Consider the following 16,673-nt stretch of genomic DNA (forward strand, 5'->3'; position numbering starts at 1 on the left):
TAGATTAGTGAAATAAGCATTCATTAGTATTTTAGTTTTTGTAATGAATATTATTGTAATTTGTTATGTATACAAGTGACAGATAATAAGAGTATGGTAGAGTATCTTGGAAGAATTATAATGAAAATATAGGTATTGAAGATTATTACAGCCATGGAAACTTTATTTTACGGCCATATTTTTACTTTCCTTACCACAGCAAATGGCTGATCTGCTTGCAAGATATAAGGCAGAATATGAAGAGAAGTTGGCCGAAGCAGAATCGCAGATGAGTCGTCTACAAGTTGCGCATGAAGAGAGACAATCCAAAGAGGTAATTTATTCAATCTGAGCATGTACTCTTTTAAGGTTATCCCAAAGGGAGTTAGCTGTATCCTTCCAGTCCCCACAAGCATTATTACAGACATCTTTCAGTTCATTTACTTTATATTGTTGGCTGAAGCTACAGATCAGCTGACGAAATTAAATGACATATTTTAAGCACAGCCTATGATTGAACATAGATTTAAATAAGTATAAGTTTATTTTGTTTGTAATAGTAACATGACACTCTTTAAGAAAACAATGATTTCACATAGAGAGAGAGAGAGAGAGAGAGAGAGAGAGGAGAGAGAGAGAGAGAGAGAGAGAGAGAGAGAGAGAGAGATAGGGGGGGGTAGGGGTGTGTGTGTGTTTTTATATGATAGCTAATAATAGCTATTAACAAAATGTATGGAAAATATAATATTCTATTATAAATCGGTGCCGATGTAATTTTCATTAGGAATTTGTATTGAAAGAGTTGAGAAATTGTATAGATGAAAATTATGTATGTGCGCATATTCTTGATAGTCTTAAAATTGACTGATCACAACCAAAAATGAAAAGTAAGGAATTGTTGATTGTTTAAATGCACTTGATATTATAAAATAATATAGTAATGTTTTAATAAAACACAATTATTTTTAGAATGTAATGATTAATGCCTAAACCAAACTGGATTTCAATTTCGTGGGAATCACGAGTGGTGCTGATGTGCCGCCAAATGGTAAATATTGGAACTACCATAGAATGCTCTTAGATCGCTAAATAAGACAACAACAACACGCAGTCACAGATGTTTTCATATTATATATATATATATATATATAATATATATATATATATATATATATATATATATATATATATATATATATATATACACACACATACACATGCATACATACGTATATGTTATACATATACATTAATATTTGGGGTTACAAGTATCTCAGATTACTAAGAAATCTGTATACGAACATGAAAATTCAAACCTGTATACGAACATTGTATCAATCTGCGAGCATAATGTGCGAGTGGCATTATACCTTAAGTAACGTCATTTTGTTTACCAAAAGCTCTCCATCCCATGCTTATCCTTTTAAGTTTGGTCTTATATCCTGGGAAACACTTAGTGTCTGACCTAAGTATGTATGATCAATGATCATTAATAATTTTGGTCTCATGTCCAGTGGAAACACTGTAAGACCTAAGTACAGTATGTATATTCATTAATAATCTCTAAAGGTTCGTCCATTACGCGTATTTGTTGTCTGCATTTTAGTTGAACATTATCTTAGTTTTACTTTTATTCATTTTCACTCCTACATTTCTGCTTTCTCTATTCAAATCTCTTATCATCTTTTGCAATTCCTCCCACAATTCAGTAAATAGAACTAAGTCATCTGCCAATCTTAGTTGATGTACTCCCCATTAATGTTAATTCCTATATTTTCCCAATCTAAATTCTTAAAACTTCTAGACACATTCTGATTAATTTAGGAGAGAGGGGATCTCCCTGTCTAACTCCTTTCTCGATCAGAATTTTCTCATCATCTTTATGTAGTTTTAGGATTGCTTTATTTCCCATATAGATATCCCCAAGTATTCTAACATAAGATTCATCTATTCCATGTCTTTGAAGTGCTTTCATTACTGCTGAAGTTTAGACAGAATCAATTTAATACCATATATAGAGGGTTGTCATACTCTTGATTTTTCCATTAGCTGGTTAATTACATGATGTGTATGTTTTTATGTACTCTATGTATGTTTATACATACGATTTTATGAACTCTGTGATATTTTGTATTGCACCTAAGTGATTTTTAGGTGAAATTTTCATCATCTCCTACACCTATTGATGCAAAGGTCTTTGGTTAGATTTGCCAGTCGTTTTTATCTTTCGCTATTAATTCAATATTTATCCATTCAATATCTCTTACTTTACGCTTCATAGTCCTCAGCCATGTAGGCCTGGATCTTCCAACTCTTCTAGTGCCTTGTGGAGCCCAGATGAATGTTGGTGAACTAATCTCTCTTGGGGAGTGCAAAGAGCATACCCAAACCATCTCCATCTACCCCTCATCATGATCTCATGGCACTAGAGTAATCTCCCGCATAGCTTCATTTCTAATCCTATCCTGCCATTTAACTCCCAATATCCTTCTGAGGCCATTATTCTCAAATTTACTAAATCTATTCAAGATTGTTTCCTTTTAATGAGTTATGATATGAAATTTTACATAAAATATATATTTTTTCAGGATGTTCTTAAGAATGAAAAGCACATTAGTGTTAAAGATTCTCCTCGCCGCAGCTCCCTGAATAAAAGCCATGATAGTTCATTACTTCCTGCATCAGATAATGAAGGTAAAGCAGCAAATCATCAGGGAAGAACAAAAATGTCTAAAATATCGGTATGTATATTATCAGCCATATGTGCATACAGTGCACAGTAATTTTTTGCCAAGTTGATAGGTAGAAATTACAATCAATAAGTGTATTTTATTAACCCTTTGGTGCTTATGTCCTTACAAAAGTTGGGGTGAGGTACAGCGCATATGACCTTCACTGAAAAATGACGTTTGCGTATAGATTTTTTTTTTTTTTAAATCAGTATTTGTACATCCAAACTATAACAGATTAAGGGTTCTGGTTTGTTGCACTATTTTTGCAAAAGATTAAAATTCATACTAATGTGAAAAAAACATAACTGGAATGCAAAAAAAAATAATTAAGAATGAGTGTTGAATGTGAAATTTTCGAAGAAAAAAATTTGAATATTTTAGAAAATCTTGAAAAATACAATAATGTTTATGGATTTTTCTGATTTGCAAACTTTGTTGAATTTTAGATCTTTCACGTGGATGCACCCTCTTTCCAATAAATGTATTAGTAAGTGAGGTGTAAATGATTAAAAAATAGCTTTTTTTCAGGGTGAAATTTTAAATATTCAACTTAGCCGGTGAATATATAGCTGCAACTCTGTTGCTCGACAGACAAAAAACTGTACAAAAAAAAACTCGCTAGCGATCGCTATACAGGTTGCGGGTGTGCTCATCAGCGCCAACTGTCGGCCAGATACCAAACTCTATGTAAACAAAGACTCAATTTTCTCTCTGTCGACGTGTCGACAAGACGTACTTTACTCGCTGTTGAAACCTGGAGTTTTTCCCATCATCTTTGGTGAAGTACTATATTCTGGTTTGAGCTTTCGCAGTGCAGGTGTTTTATCTTCATCTTAAATCTTGAACTCGTTTTGGATAGATTTAATTTTTGGTGACAGAGAGTATGGACTTTCTTTGACTTTTAAATGGCCGACCCTTCCCTTAGACGGAAGTGTGTTTAGGCTTTTAGTAATTATCTTATCACGTTATAAATTAATTATAGATTTTCCTCTTCGATTAACTTTCCATTTATAATAAACATAAAAAATAAATTTTATGTTTTGTTTATATGCGACCTTTCCTGAGAGTAGGCGGTCCTAACTTGGAAACCGAAGTTAATCAACGTTGAGCCCTTTAAATCGTAAATAGCTTCTAAAGAGCTAAGGATTTAAAACTTTTTAAATGAAATATTTTATGAAAGAATTTCTTTGAATAGTCTTCGTACTGTTTTCAAAGATGAACTAACGTTTAGTTTATTTGTGCTACGCAGTTTGCGCTCTATCGTTACGATAGAGAGAGAGTGTATCACGGTTTCACTTTGCAGAAAGAGTATATCGATTCTGACGTTTTGTTCATTCTTTCAAAGCTTAAATGTTTTAAATTCTATTTTAAAGGAACTTTTTAATTGAAAAACATTTCAGTTTTTTTCCTTTGGTCAAATAACATGTTTTTTTGACGAAACGTAATTGGGCTCTTCTCTTAGGTGCGAAATCAAGAGAGAAATAGAGAGAGTTATAGAGACGGAGGGAGAGAGAGGAGAGAAAACGTTCCGTTCAAGCGGGTAACGTTGTTCTCGAGTTACTCTCGTCCCTAGTCTCTGTACGGGGAGAAAGGATAAAACGTTTTTAGTTTTATTCTCGTCCCCAGGCAATGTACGGTGAGAGATTGAAAACATAGTTTTGAATGAACTAGTGTTTATTCTCTTCCCCAACCTCTGATTTTTTTTTATCTTAAAAGATGTTTACTGTTTTTTTGCTGGTATTAATATGCTTGCATTATACGCCTGATTTCGCATTTACTACCTTTTGATGAGGGTAGAATTGCGTGCTTCAGGTAGAAATCAGTAAAAGGTTCGATTTCAGTGTAATAAGTGCAAAACAGAAAATCGTAGTGATAAAGTGTATTGCGCAAAGTGTTACAGTGTTGCGTCCGAGGGTTCGTCTGTTCGTGCCTGTCGTTCACCTAGTCCGGGACCTCTTGCAAGCTCCCAAGCCCAGGGGAGAAGTAATGTCATAAGACTTATGGGTTCGAGAGGCCTTGATCAACGAACAGACGTTTCCCTCTATGGTATCGGGTGTATCTTACCAAGATCTCCCCTACCATAAGGCAAGAGAGACGTTTTTCTCCTCGTCATCTGAAGGCTTTTCGCATAAGAAACCTGTAACAAGGTTTCGAGACCCTTAAGCGAAAGTCAGTCCTTTCAGGACAGGTCCAGCGTCCTGGTTACAGCTATTAGGACAGCTCTGACCCTATGCAGTCATCGGAAAACTGCTCGCCGCCTAACAAAAGCGTAACACAGACTCCGAGAGTCTTTTTTGTTGGCAAAGTGTTGCGGTCACAGACGTTACCCTCGTCTCTTACCGCAACCATTTCCGTGGATCCTTAATGGGTTGTACGGCAAGACATGCAGAATATGCTTGCCTCCCTTATGGAAGACTATTCTGCCGATTAGTCCGTTGAGTCTAGCCGTTTATCTCATCGATATCCTGGCTTTCAGCCAACCTAACGTTCCTTTGTGCATCCTGTTGACATTGGCGTAGCTAAGTCACGTCAATCAGGTTGTTTAGAACCACACTCAATGCGGTCCCGTGTGGATTTTCAGCCACATTTGGACGTTAGGCCACTTGCTGATGCTCCTGTTGACGTTCAGGACGTTCGCTAACAATCGGAGTTGACTTGTTTTGACGCTGTGCGTCAACCTCCGCATTCTAGAGTTGTTTTGACTGCTCAGTCTAGACAGTCAAAGCAGTCTCGAGTGGACGCTGTGCGTCCTCACGCACCTGTTGTTGTTGACAGTTCAGTTGTTGACAGTTCACAGACTGTCAAGCAGTTACATGACGTTGCGTCCTGGTCCGCTACTAATGCACCAGTGTGTGTGGACTCTGCTTGTAAAGCATTGCCACCACGGTAGGTCTCTCCCTTGCTTGAGACTCAGCTTTTATCGGACAAGGTTCCTTTAGATGAGGAAGTTGCTGTTCCCCCTCCTACTGATATTCCCTTGAGGACTCTGTCAGACGGAGAGGAGCCTAAAGCTGCTTAGCCCTCTATGGACTTTAATTAAATCATGCTGATTTTTAAGGATCTTTGTCCGGATCTTTTTGTAACTGCTGCTCCTCGTTCGCCTAAACGTCAGAGCTTACACTAGGCCTAGCTACTTCGAAGCCGTTGTTTATAAGCTAGTGCTCTCTCGCTCTCCTAGAGAGCTTTACGTCTGCTAGGCGACTGGTTTATCACCAGGAGGAGTTTGGGGGATACAGCCTTTGCTTTCCCTTCTTTTAAACTGGTTTATAGAGCGAGAGTCTGATATGACACGAGAGAAGTTCTCGGCTTGGGAGTTCCTGCCTCTGCCCAGATAGACTTCTCAAATCTCGTAGACTCTCCCTGGCGCCTGGCCAGGAGACGCTCCAAGTTTTTTACAGGTCAACTTCACAGCTGTTTTCGAGCCTTTGAAGTTTTGCTGTACAATTATGTCATGCATAAACAAGGCTTTCAGGGATGGAAAGCGGTACCGCCTCAGTCGCTAACCCCGTCTGTTGCCGCACCTGCTCCCGTAGACCCTAAATGGGCTTTGCTGCAAGACATGCAGTCCAAGCTTGCGTCCTTGATAGAGGACTTTAATGCGGAGAAGGTTGCTGCTGAACCTTCTGGCCAACAACCTTCCAACCGGTCGGTTGTGCGTCCTGTTGACGCTGAGGTAACCTTCTCGCGTCTACCAGTTGAGGTGGTTCCTCCACCGATGCGACCCAGTGTGGGTTGCCAGCCGCACGTTGACGTTAAGCGACGCTCGGAGGTGGTTGTTGACGTTCAGGACATTCAACAACCATCAGAGGTGACTTGTTTTGACGCGGTGCGTCAACCTCAGCAACCCGGTATGGTGTTGACTGCACAACCCAACCGGTCTAGACAGTCTCGGGTGGACGCTGTGCTTCCTCGCGCACCCATGGTTGTTGACAGTTCTCAGACTGTGCAGCAATTCCATGACGTTGCGTCCGGCTCCGTCACGCATGCACCAGTGCGACCGGACTCAGCGAGCCAGACGTTACCCACTCCGTTGCCGTTTCCTCATCAGTTTTCGGATGAGGAACTATCTGATGAGGACGTTGCTGAACAACAAGACGATCAGCCCTCAGAATAGATCAAGCCCTGCTATCCATCCAGAAGATGCTGAAGAAGGAACGCTGCTCAGTCAGGCTGTGGATGAGTGTGGTGGGGACGCTGTCATCCCTGGAACAGTTTGTATCACTAGGAAGACTACACCTCCGTCCTCTTCAATACCATCTGGCTTTTCACTGGCAAAAGGACAAGACGCTAGAAGCGGTCTCGATCCCAATTTCCGGAAAGATAAAGTCTTGTCTGACTTGGTGGAAGGACAATATCAACCTAAGAGAGGGTCTTCCCCTGGCTGTTCAGACTCCCCACCACGTTCTCTTCTCGGACGCATCGGACTTGGGCTGGGGCGCGTCACTGGACGGTCGGGAATGCTCAGGTCTGTGGAACTCGAGTCAGAGGAGCATGCATATCAACTGCAAGGAGCTGTTGGCAGTTCATCTGGCCTTGAAAAGCTTCGAGTATCTCCTTCGAGGCAAAGTGGTGGAAGTAAACTCGGACAACACCACGGCCTTGGCGTACATCTCCAAACAAGGAGGTACCCACTCACTGACGTTGTACGAGATCGCTATGGACCTACTCATCTGGTCAAAAGGTCAAGACATCTCCCTAGTAACGAGGTTCATCCAAGGCGACTTGAACGTCATAGCAGATTGTCTCAGTCGGAAAGGGCAAGTCATTCCAACCGAATGGACCCTCCACAAGGATGTGTGCAAGAGACTTTGGGCCACTTGGGGTAAACCATCCATAGATCTCTTTGCAACCTCGCTGACCAAGAGGCTTCCAATCTATTACTCTCCAGTCCCGGACCCAGCAGCAATACATATAGATGCTTTCCTCCTAGATTGGTCACATCTGGATCTCTACGCATTCCCACCGTTCAAGATTGTCAACAAGGTACTGCAGAAGTTCGCCTCTCACGAAGGGACAAGGTTGACGTTAGTTGCTTCCCTCTGGCCCGCGAGAGAATGGTTCACCGAGATACTTCGATGGTTAGTAGACGTTCCCAGAAGTCTTCCTCTAAGGGTAGACCTTCTACGTCAGCCACACGTAAAGAAGGTACTCCAAAGCCTCCACGCTCTTCGTCTGACTGCCTTCAGACTATCGAAAGACTCTCGAGAGCTAGAGGCTTTTCGAAGGAGGCAGCCAGTGCGATTGCTAGAGCAAGGAGAGCGTCTTCCATTAGAGTCTACCAATCGAAGTGGGAAGTCTTCCGAGACTGGTGCAAGTCAGTTTCTGTATCCTCGACCAGTACCTCTGTAGCTCAAATAGCTGATTTTCTCTTATACCTGAGAAAAGGACGATCCCTTTCAGCTCCCACTATCAAGGGCTACAGAAGCATGTTGGCATCGGTCTTCCGGCATAGAGGCTTAGATCTTTCCAACATAAAGATCTGCAAGACCTCCTTAAGTCTTTTGAGACCACCAAGGAGCGTCGTTTGGCTACCCCTGGATGGAATTTAGACGTGGTACTGTACTAAGATTCCTCATGTCAGACAGGTTGGAGCCGTTACAATCAGCCTCCCTGAAAGATCTCACTCTTAAGACTCTTTTCCCGGTATGCTTAGCCTCGGCTAAAAGAGTCAGTGAGATTCATGCCTTCAGCAAGAACATCGGATTTTCGTCGGAAAAAGCCACTTGTTCGCTGCAACTTGGTTTTCTAGCCAAAAATGAGCTGCCTTCTCGGCCTTGGCCTAAATCTTTCGATATTCCCAGCTTATCGGAGATCGTAGGCAATGAACTAGAAAGAGTCTTATGCCCTGTTAGAGCTCTTAAGTTCTATTTAAAGCGTACTGAACCTTTACGAGGCCAATCTGAAGCTTTATGGTGTTCAGTTAAGAAACCATCCTTGCCTATGTCAAAGAATGCTTGGTCAGACTTTATCAGATTGTTAATACGAGAAGCTCATTCACATCTGAGTGAGGAAGACCGAACTTTGCTTAAGGTGAAGACGCACGAAGTTAGAGCTGTAACAACTTCCGTGGCCTTTAAGCAAAATATATCTCTGCAAAGTATAATGGACGCAACCTATTGGAGAAGCAAGTCAGTGTTCGCGTCATTTTACTTGAAAGATGTCCAGTCTCTTTACGAGAACTGCTACACACTGGGACCATTCGTAGCAGCGAGTGCAGTAGTGGGTGAGGGCTCAACCACTACAATTCCCTAATTCCATATCCTTTTAATCTGTCTCTTGAAATGTTGTTTTTTATGGGTTGTCCGGAAGGCTAAGAAGCCTTTCGCATCCTGGTTGATTTGGCGGGTGGTCAAAGTCATTTCTTGAGAGCGCCCAGATTAGGGGTTTGAGGAGGTCCTGTTGTATGGGTTGCAGCCCTTGATACTTCAGCTCCTAGGGGTCTGTCAGCATCCTAAGAGGATCGCGAGGCTCCGTAAGGAAGACGTACTTATAAGGCAGAGTAATCGTCTAAGTCGACTTCCTTACCAGGTACCTATTTATTTTGTTTTTGTTATTTTGATAACTTCTAAAATGAAATAAAAACTCTTAGCTCATAAGATGTAAACATATTTAACTGGTCTCTACCCACCACCCTGGGTGTGAATCAGCTATATATTCACCGGCTAAGTTAAATATTTAAAAATGATATTTTAATTATAAAATAAATTTTTGAATATACTTACCCGGTGAATATAAATTAAACGGCCCTCCCTTCCTCCCCAATAGAGACGCAGTGGGATGAGGAGAAAATTGAGTCTTTGTTTACATAGAGTTTGGTATCTGGCCGACAGTTGGCGCTGATGAGCACACCCGCAACCTGTATAGCGATCGCTAGCGAGTTTTTTTTGTACAGTTTTTTGTCTGTCGAGCAACAGAGTTGCAGCTATATATTCACCGGGTAAGTATATTCAAAAATTTATTTTATAATTAAAATATATTTCAGATTTTCCAACCTACTCATGTTGTCATCATTATGATATAACAAATAAAAATATGGAAAAATTAAAGCTTTAGTTGTAAACTGATTAAATTTCCAATAAAGTCAATTAATAAAAGATACATCTATTGTCAAAATATTAAGCAATTACTGTTAGAAAACAGAGTAAGTTTTGTGATTTTGTTGTACTGTAGGAATTTCTATGGTAAATTTTTTTGTATAGAAGCGTTGATACTTTCATGTTGTGTTTCATACTGTACCATATAAAAGTACAAAGAAGGAGCTTTCTACGCCCAGAAATAGATTTTTCCTTCTTCAAAATCCCTTATTTCAGTCATTTGCATATGCACAAACCCCCCGCAAAAAGTGTTTCTATGAGAGCGTAAATTGGGTCTATCCAAAAAAGCAAAGGTATAAAGCATCCACATGATGAGCAAAGCACATAAAAAAAAAAAAATATTTCCGTAAAACAAAAAAATATTTCACTATCAGAGTTCTTACAATGACTGTGTATACCAGCAAATGCAAAATGAAAATATATTCAAGCAAAAAATACAAGCATATATACAAAGTCAAAAATGAAAGTAGGTCACATGGGACACAAAGACCAGGCAAACAGGGTTATTTTCTCAGACCTCACAAAATTCATTTTTTCAATCATCTTTATATTTACTGCGCAATGTCTTCTTATCCTTTATCATGCAGTTGAAATCAAATTAACCATGAAATCAGGAAATGTTATTGCAAAAAAAGATGCAAAAAAATACATTGAAAAAAAATAGGTCACATTGGAGATCAGTATAGGCCTACCACGCATATGCTGCTACTACCCATTTTATTTTAGGCTCCACTTGTCCCTCCACCATCTGCCATCTCGGGGTGTGTTTCGTTTTCCTCAAGTTACGCGCTTATTTACGCAAAATTTCTCCCAAAAATAAATTAGGTATGACGCGGCAATTCGTGACATCGGATCATTTACAGCAAGAAATAATTTCACGCGTCATTTTAGCACTTCTTAGTAACATTACTTGTGCCTGTGAGGTATAAGCCTTTTGACCTTGAAACGAAAATATATTCTCTGGGTGGAATCAACGACTGATAGTCCAAGAACCTCTGTGTTTTCACAATATTGAAGTTGACATAGTCCTCAAGTTATACGCAAAACCCCTTGAATTGGGAAGGCGTAATGTGACGTAGAGAAAAAAATCTAAATATATTTGATAAAGAATTTTTATTTTGATGAATCTTAACCCTCAGTCACGTGGCTTGCACTCTTAATTTGGTGATAGGAAAGTGGTAATCAGATAACAAAGCTCCATCCATCCATATACCAAGGCACTTCCCCCAATTTGGGGGGGTAGCCGACATCAACAAATGAAACAAAAACAAAAAAGAGGACCTCTACTCTCTACGTTCCTCCCAGCCTAACAAGGGACTCAACCGAGTTCAGCTGGTACTGTTAGGGTGCCACAGCCCACCCTCCCCCATTATCCACCACAGATGAAGCTTCATAATACTGAATCCCCTACTGCTGCTACCTCCGCAGTCAGCTAAGGCATCGGAGGAAGCAGCAGGGCCTACCGGAACTGCGTCACAATCGCTCGCCATTCATTCCTATTTCTAGCACGCTCTCTTGCCTCTCTCACATCTATCCTCCTATCACCCAGAGCTTCCTTCACTCCATCCATCCACCCAAACCTTGGCCTTCCCCTTATACTTCTCCCATCAACTCTTGCATTCATCACCTTCTTTAGCAGACAGCCATTTTCCATTTTCTCAACATGGCCAAACCACCTCAACACATTCATATCCACTCTAGCTGCCAACTCATTTCTTACACCCGTTCTCACTCTCACCACTTCATTCCTAACCCTATCTACTCGAGATACACCAGCCATACTCCTTAGACACTTCATCTCAAACACATTCAATTTCTGTCTCTCCATCACTTTCATTCCCCACAACTCCGATCCATACATCACAGTTGGTACAATCACTTTATCATTTAGAACTCTCTTAACATTCATGCCCAACCCTATATTTTTTACTACTCCCTTAACTGCCCCCAACACTTTGCATCCTTCATTCACTCTCTGACGTACATCTGCTTCCACTCCACCATTTGCTGCAACAACAGACCCCAAGTACTTAAACTGATCCACCTCCTCAAGTAACTCTCCATTCAACATGATATTCAACCTTGCACCACCTTCCCTTCTCATACATCTCATAACCTTACTCTTACCCACATTAACTCTCAACTTCCTTCTCTCACACACCCTTCCAAATTCTGTCACTAATCAGCCAAGCTTCTCTTCCGCATATGCAACCAGTACAGTATCATCCGCAAACAACAACTGATTTACCTCCCATTCATGGTCATTCTCGTCTACAAGTTTTAATCCTCGTCTAAGCACTAGAGCATTCACCTCTCTCACCACTCCATCAATATACAAGTTAAACAACCACAGCGACATCACACATCCCTGTCTCAGCCCCACTCTCACCGGAAACCAATCACTCACTTCATTTCCTATCCTAACACATGCTTTACTACCTTTGTGGAAACTTTTCACTGCTTGCAACAAAGCTAAATTCTTAAAATATTAAATGTGAATCAGTCTTCCTTACAAACATTCTCATAACATATAGTTCTTGCCTTAACTAGATAATGATGCTAAAATTCCATTTTTCAATATTAAACTTACCCGATGATCATATAGCTGTCAGCTCTGCTGCCCGACAGAAAAACCTACGGGCGGAATACGCCAGCGATCGCTATACAGGTGGGGGTGTACATCAACAGCGCCATCTGTCAAGTAGGTACTCAAGTACTCGATGTCAACAAAGAACCAATTTTCTCTCTGTCGTGCCACTGGCAAGACCTACTAAATACGCTGTTACTGACTGGATTTGTTTTCACAACTATTTGGTGAAGTACACTATTCCAGTTTTGAGCTTTCGCTATGCAGGGGTTTTATCTTCATTTCAAAACTTGAACTCGTTTTGGATAGATTTAATTATGGTGACAGAGAGTATGGACTCTCTTTCACTTTTAAATGGCCGACCCTTCCCTTAGACGGAAGTGTGTTTAGGTTTTTTAGTAATTTTGCTTAACACGTTATAGATCTATATATTTTATATCTCTCCGCCTTTATTAGGCCTCTTCGATTAACTTTCCTTTTATTATAAACATATAAAATAAATTTTTATGTTTTGTTTATATGCGACCTTTCCTGATATAGGCGGTCCTAACTTGGAACCGAAGTTAATCAACGTTGAGCCCGTTATTTCGTATTTAACCTTTAAAGAATTTATAACTTTTTAAATTTAATGTTTTATGAAAGATTTTCTTTGATAGTCTCGTACTGTTTTCAAAGATGAACTAACGTTTAGTTTTTTAGTCTACGCAGGTCTGCTACTAATGCACCAGTGCTGTATGTCCTCACGCACCTGTTGTGGTTGACAGTTCAGTTTTTTTTGACAGTTCACAGACTGTCAAGCAGTTACATAACGTTGCCTTCTGGTCTGCTGCTAATGCACCAGTGCTGTATGTCCTCACGCACCTGTTGTGGTTGACAGTTCAGTTTTTGACAGTTCACAGGCTGTCAAGCAGTTACATAACGTTGCCTTCTGGTCTGCTGCTTATGCACCAGTGAGACCCTCACTGAGATAACCTAGCTTTTCTCGGACAAGGTTCCTGTGGATGAGAAAGTGCTGTTCTCCCTCCTACTGATATTCCTTTGAGGACTCTGTCATTTGGAGAGGAGCCTTAAGCTGCTTAGCCTCCTATGGACTTTAATTAAAGCATAACAAGGCTTCCAGGGATGGTAAATGGTTCCGCTTCAGTCGCTAACCCCGTCTGTTGCCACACCTGCTCCCGTAGACCCTAATGGGCTTTGCTGCAAGACATGCAGTCCAAGCTTGTGTCCTTGTTAGAGGACTTTTTACGGAGAAGAACCTTCTGGCCAACAACCTTCCTACCGGTTGGTTGTGCGCCCTGTTGACACTGAGGTATCCTACTCGCGTCCGCCAGTTGAGGTGGTTCCTCCACCGATGCGACCCAGTGTGGGTTGCCAGTCGCACGTTGACGTTAAGCGACGCTCGGAGGTGGTTGTTGAAGTGTGTCACTAGGAAGACGTTCAACAACCAGCAGAGGTGACTTGTTGTGACGCAGTGCGTCAACCTCAGCAACTCGGTAGGGTGTTGACTGCACAACCCAGACAGTCTAGACAGTTTCGGGTTGACGCTGTACTTCCTCGCGTCCCCATGGTTGACAGTTCACAGACTGTGCAGCAGTACCATGATATTGCGTCCGGCTCCGTCACGCATCCACCAGTGCGACCGGATTCAGCGAGTCAGACGTTGCCCACTCCGTTGCCGTTTCCTCATCAGTTTCGGATAAGGAACCCTCTGATGAGGACGTTGCTGAACTAGATGATCAACCCCCAGCCCTGCTATCCATCCAGAAGATGCTGAAGAAGGAACGCTGCCCTGTCAGTCTGTGGATGAGTCTGGTAAGGACACTGTCATCCGTGGTTCTTTTGTGTCACTTGGAAGACTACACCTCCGTCCTCTTCTGTATCATCTAGCTTTTCACTGGAAAAAGGACAAGACGCTAGAAGCGGTCTCGATCCCGGTTTCCGGAAAGATAAAGTCTGGTCTGACTTGGTGAAAGGACTTTATCAACCTTAGAAAGGGTCTTCCCCTGACTGTTCAGACTCCCAACCACGTTCTCTTCTCGGACGCATCGGACGTAGGCTGGGGTGCGACATTAGGCGGTAGGGAATGCTCGGGATTATGGAACTCGAGTCAAAGGACAATGCATTTCAACTGCAAGAAGCTACTGGCAGTACGTCTGACCTGGAAAAGCTTCAGGTCTCTCCTTCAAGGCAAAGTGGTGGAGGTGAACTCGGACAACACCCGGCTTTGACGTACATCTCCAAGCAAGGAGGGACCTACTCTCTGACATGGTACGAGATCGCAAGGGACCTCCTCACCTGGTCAACAGGTCTAGACTTTTCACTAGTAACGAGGTTCATCCAAGGCAACTTGAATGTCATAGCAGATTGTCTCAGTAGGAAGGGACAAATAATTCCAACAGATTGGACCCTCCACAAGGATGTATGCAAGAGACTTTGGGCCACCTGGGGCCAGCCAACCATAGATCTCTTCGCAACCTCGATGACCAAGAGGCTCCCAATAGTTTGCTCACCTTTCCCGGACCCAGCAGTAGTTCATATAGATGCCTTTCTTCTAGATTGGTCACATCTAGATCTATATGCATTCCCTCCGTTCAAGATTGTCAACAAGGTACTGCAGAAGTTCGCCTCTCACGAAGGGACAAGGTTGACGCTAGTTGCTTCCCTCTGGCCCGCGAGAGAATAACTCACCGAGGTACTTCGATGGCTAGTAGACGTTCCCAGAACACTTCCCCTAAGGGTGGACCTTCTACGTCAGCCACGCATAAAGAAGGTACACCAAGGCCTCCACGCTCTTCGTCTGACTGCCTTCAGATTATCGAAAGACTCTCGAGAGCTAGAGGCTTTTCGAAGGAGGCAACCAGAGCGTTTGCTAGAGCAAGGAGAACATCCACCCTTAGAATCTACCAATCGAAGTGGGAAATCTTCCGAAACTGGTGCAAGTCAGTATCCGTATCCTCGACCAGTACCTCTGTAACTCAAATAGCTGACTTTCTCTTATATCTGAGGAAAGAACGATCTCTTTCAGCTCCCACTATCAAGGGTTACAGAAGCATGTTGGCATCAGTCTTCCGTCACAGAGGCTTAGATCTTTCCAACAATAAAGATCTACAAGACCTCCTTAAGTCTTTTGAGATCACGAAGGAGCGTCGTTTGGTTACACCTGGTTGGAATTTAGACGTGGTACTAAGATTCCTTATGTCAGACAGGTTCGAACCGCTTCAATCAGCCTCCCTGAAAGATCTCACCTTTAAGACTCTTTTCCTGATATGCTTAACCACAGCTAAAAGAGTCAGTGAGATTCATGCCTTCAGCAAGAACATCGGATTCTCATCCGAAACGGCTACATGTTCTACAACTTGGTTTTCTAGCCAAACACGAGCTGCCTTCTCGGCCTTGACCAATATCGTTCGATATTCCAAACTTATCGCATGGTTTGAAATGAACTAGAAAGAGTATTATGTCCTGTAAGAGCTCTTAAGTTCTATTTAAAAACCTTTACGAGGCCCGTCTGAAGCTTTATGGTGTTCAGTTAAGAATCCATCTTTGCCTTTGTCAGAGAATTCTTTATCCTATTTTATCAGACTGTTAATACGAGAAGCTCATTCCCATCTGAATGAGGAAGACCAAGCTTTGCTGAAGGTAAGGACACACGAAGTTAGAGCTGTCGCAACTTCCGTGGCCTTTAAACAAAATAGATCTCTGCAAAGTATATTCGACGCAACCTATTGGAAAAGCAAATCAGTGTTCGCGTCTTTTATCTTAAGAATGTCCAGTCTCTTTACGAGACCTGCTACACTCTGGGACCATTCGTAGCAACGGGTGCAGTAGTGGTGAGGGCTCCACCACTACAATTCCCTAATTCCATAACCTTTTTAATCTTTCTCTTGAAATGTTTTATTATTGTTTTGGGTTGTCCGGAAGGCTAAGAAGCCTTTCGCATCCTACTTGATTTGGCGGGTGGTCAAAGTAATTTCTTGAGAAGCGCCTAGATTAGAGGTTTTGATGAGGACCTTTAGTATGGGTTGCAACCCTTCATACTTCAGCTCCTAGGAGTCGCTCAGCATCCTATGAGGATCGCGAGGCTCAGTAAGGAAGACGTACTTTAAAAGGCAGAGTAATTGTTCAAGTCGACTTCCTTACCAGGTACTTATTTATTTTATGTTTGTTATTTTGAATAACTGCTAAAATAAAATACGGAATACTTAGCTCATAATAATGTCAACATGTAATGCTGGTCTCTACCCACCCCCCTGGGTGTGAATCAGCTATATGATCATCGGG

General features: G+C 41.8%; 1 protein-coding gene across 1 annotated transcript in view; it reads left to right on the forward strand.

Moving 5' to 3' along the window:
• LOC137640146 (putative leucine-rich repeat-containing protein DDB_G0290503) overlaps nucleotides 1-16,673 on the forward strand; it is a 172,163-nt gene that overhangs the window by 127,090 nt on the left and 28,400 nt on the right. The window contains 1 exon segment of the mRNA XM_068372639.1: nucleotides 2,568-2,720. Within this exon segment, the coding sequence (XP_068228740.1) occupies nucleotides 2,568-2,720 (153 nt within the window).

This window comes from Palaemon carinicauda, chromosome 4 (genome assembly GCF_036898095.1).
Source record: "Palaemon carinicauda isolate YSFRI2023 chromosome 4, ASM3689809v2, whole genome shotgun sequence".
Taxonomy (NCBI): domain Eukaryota; kingdom Metazoa; phylum Arthropoda; class Malacostraca; order Decapoda; family Palaemonidae; genus Palaemon; species Palaemon carinicauda.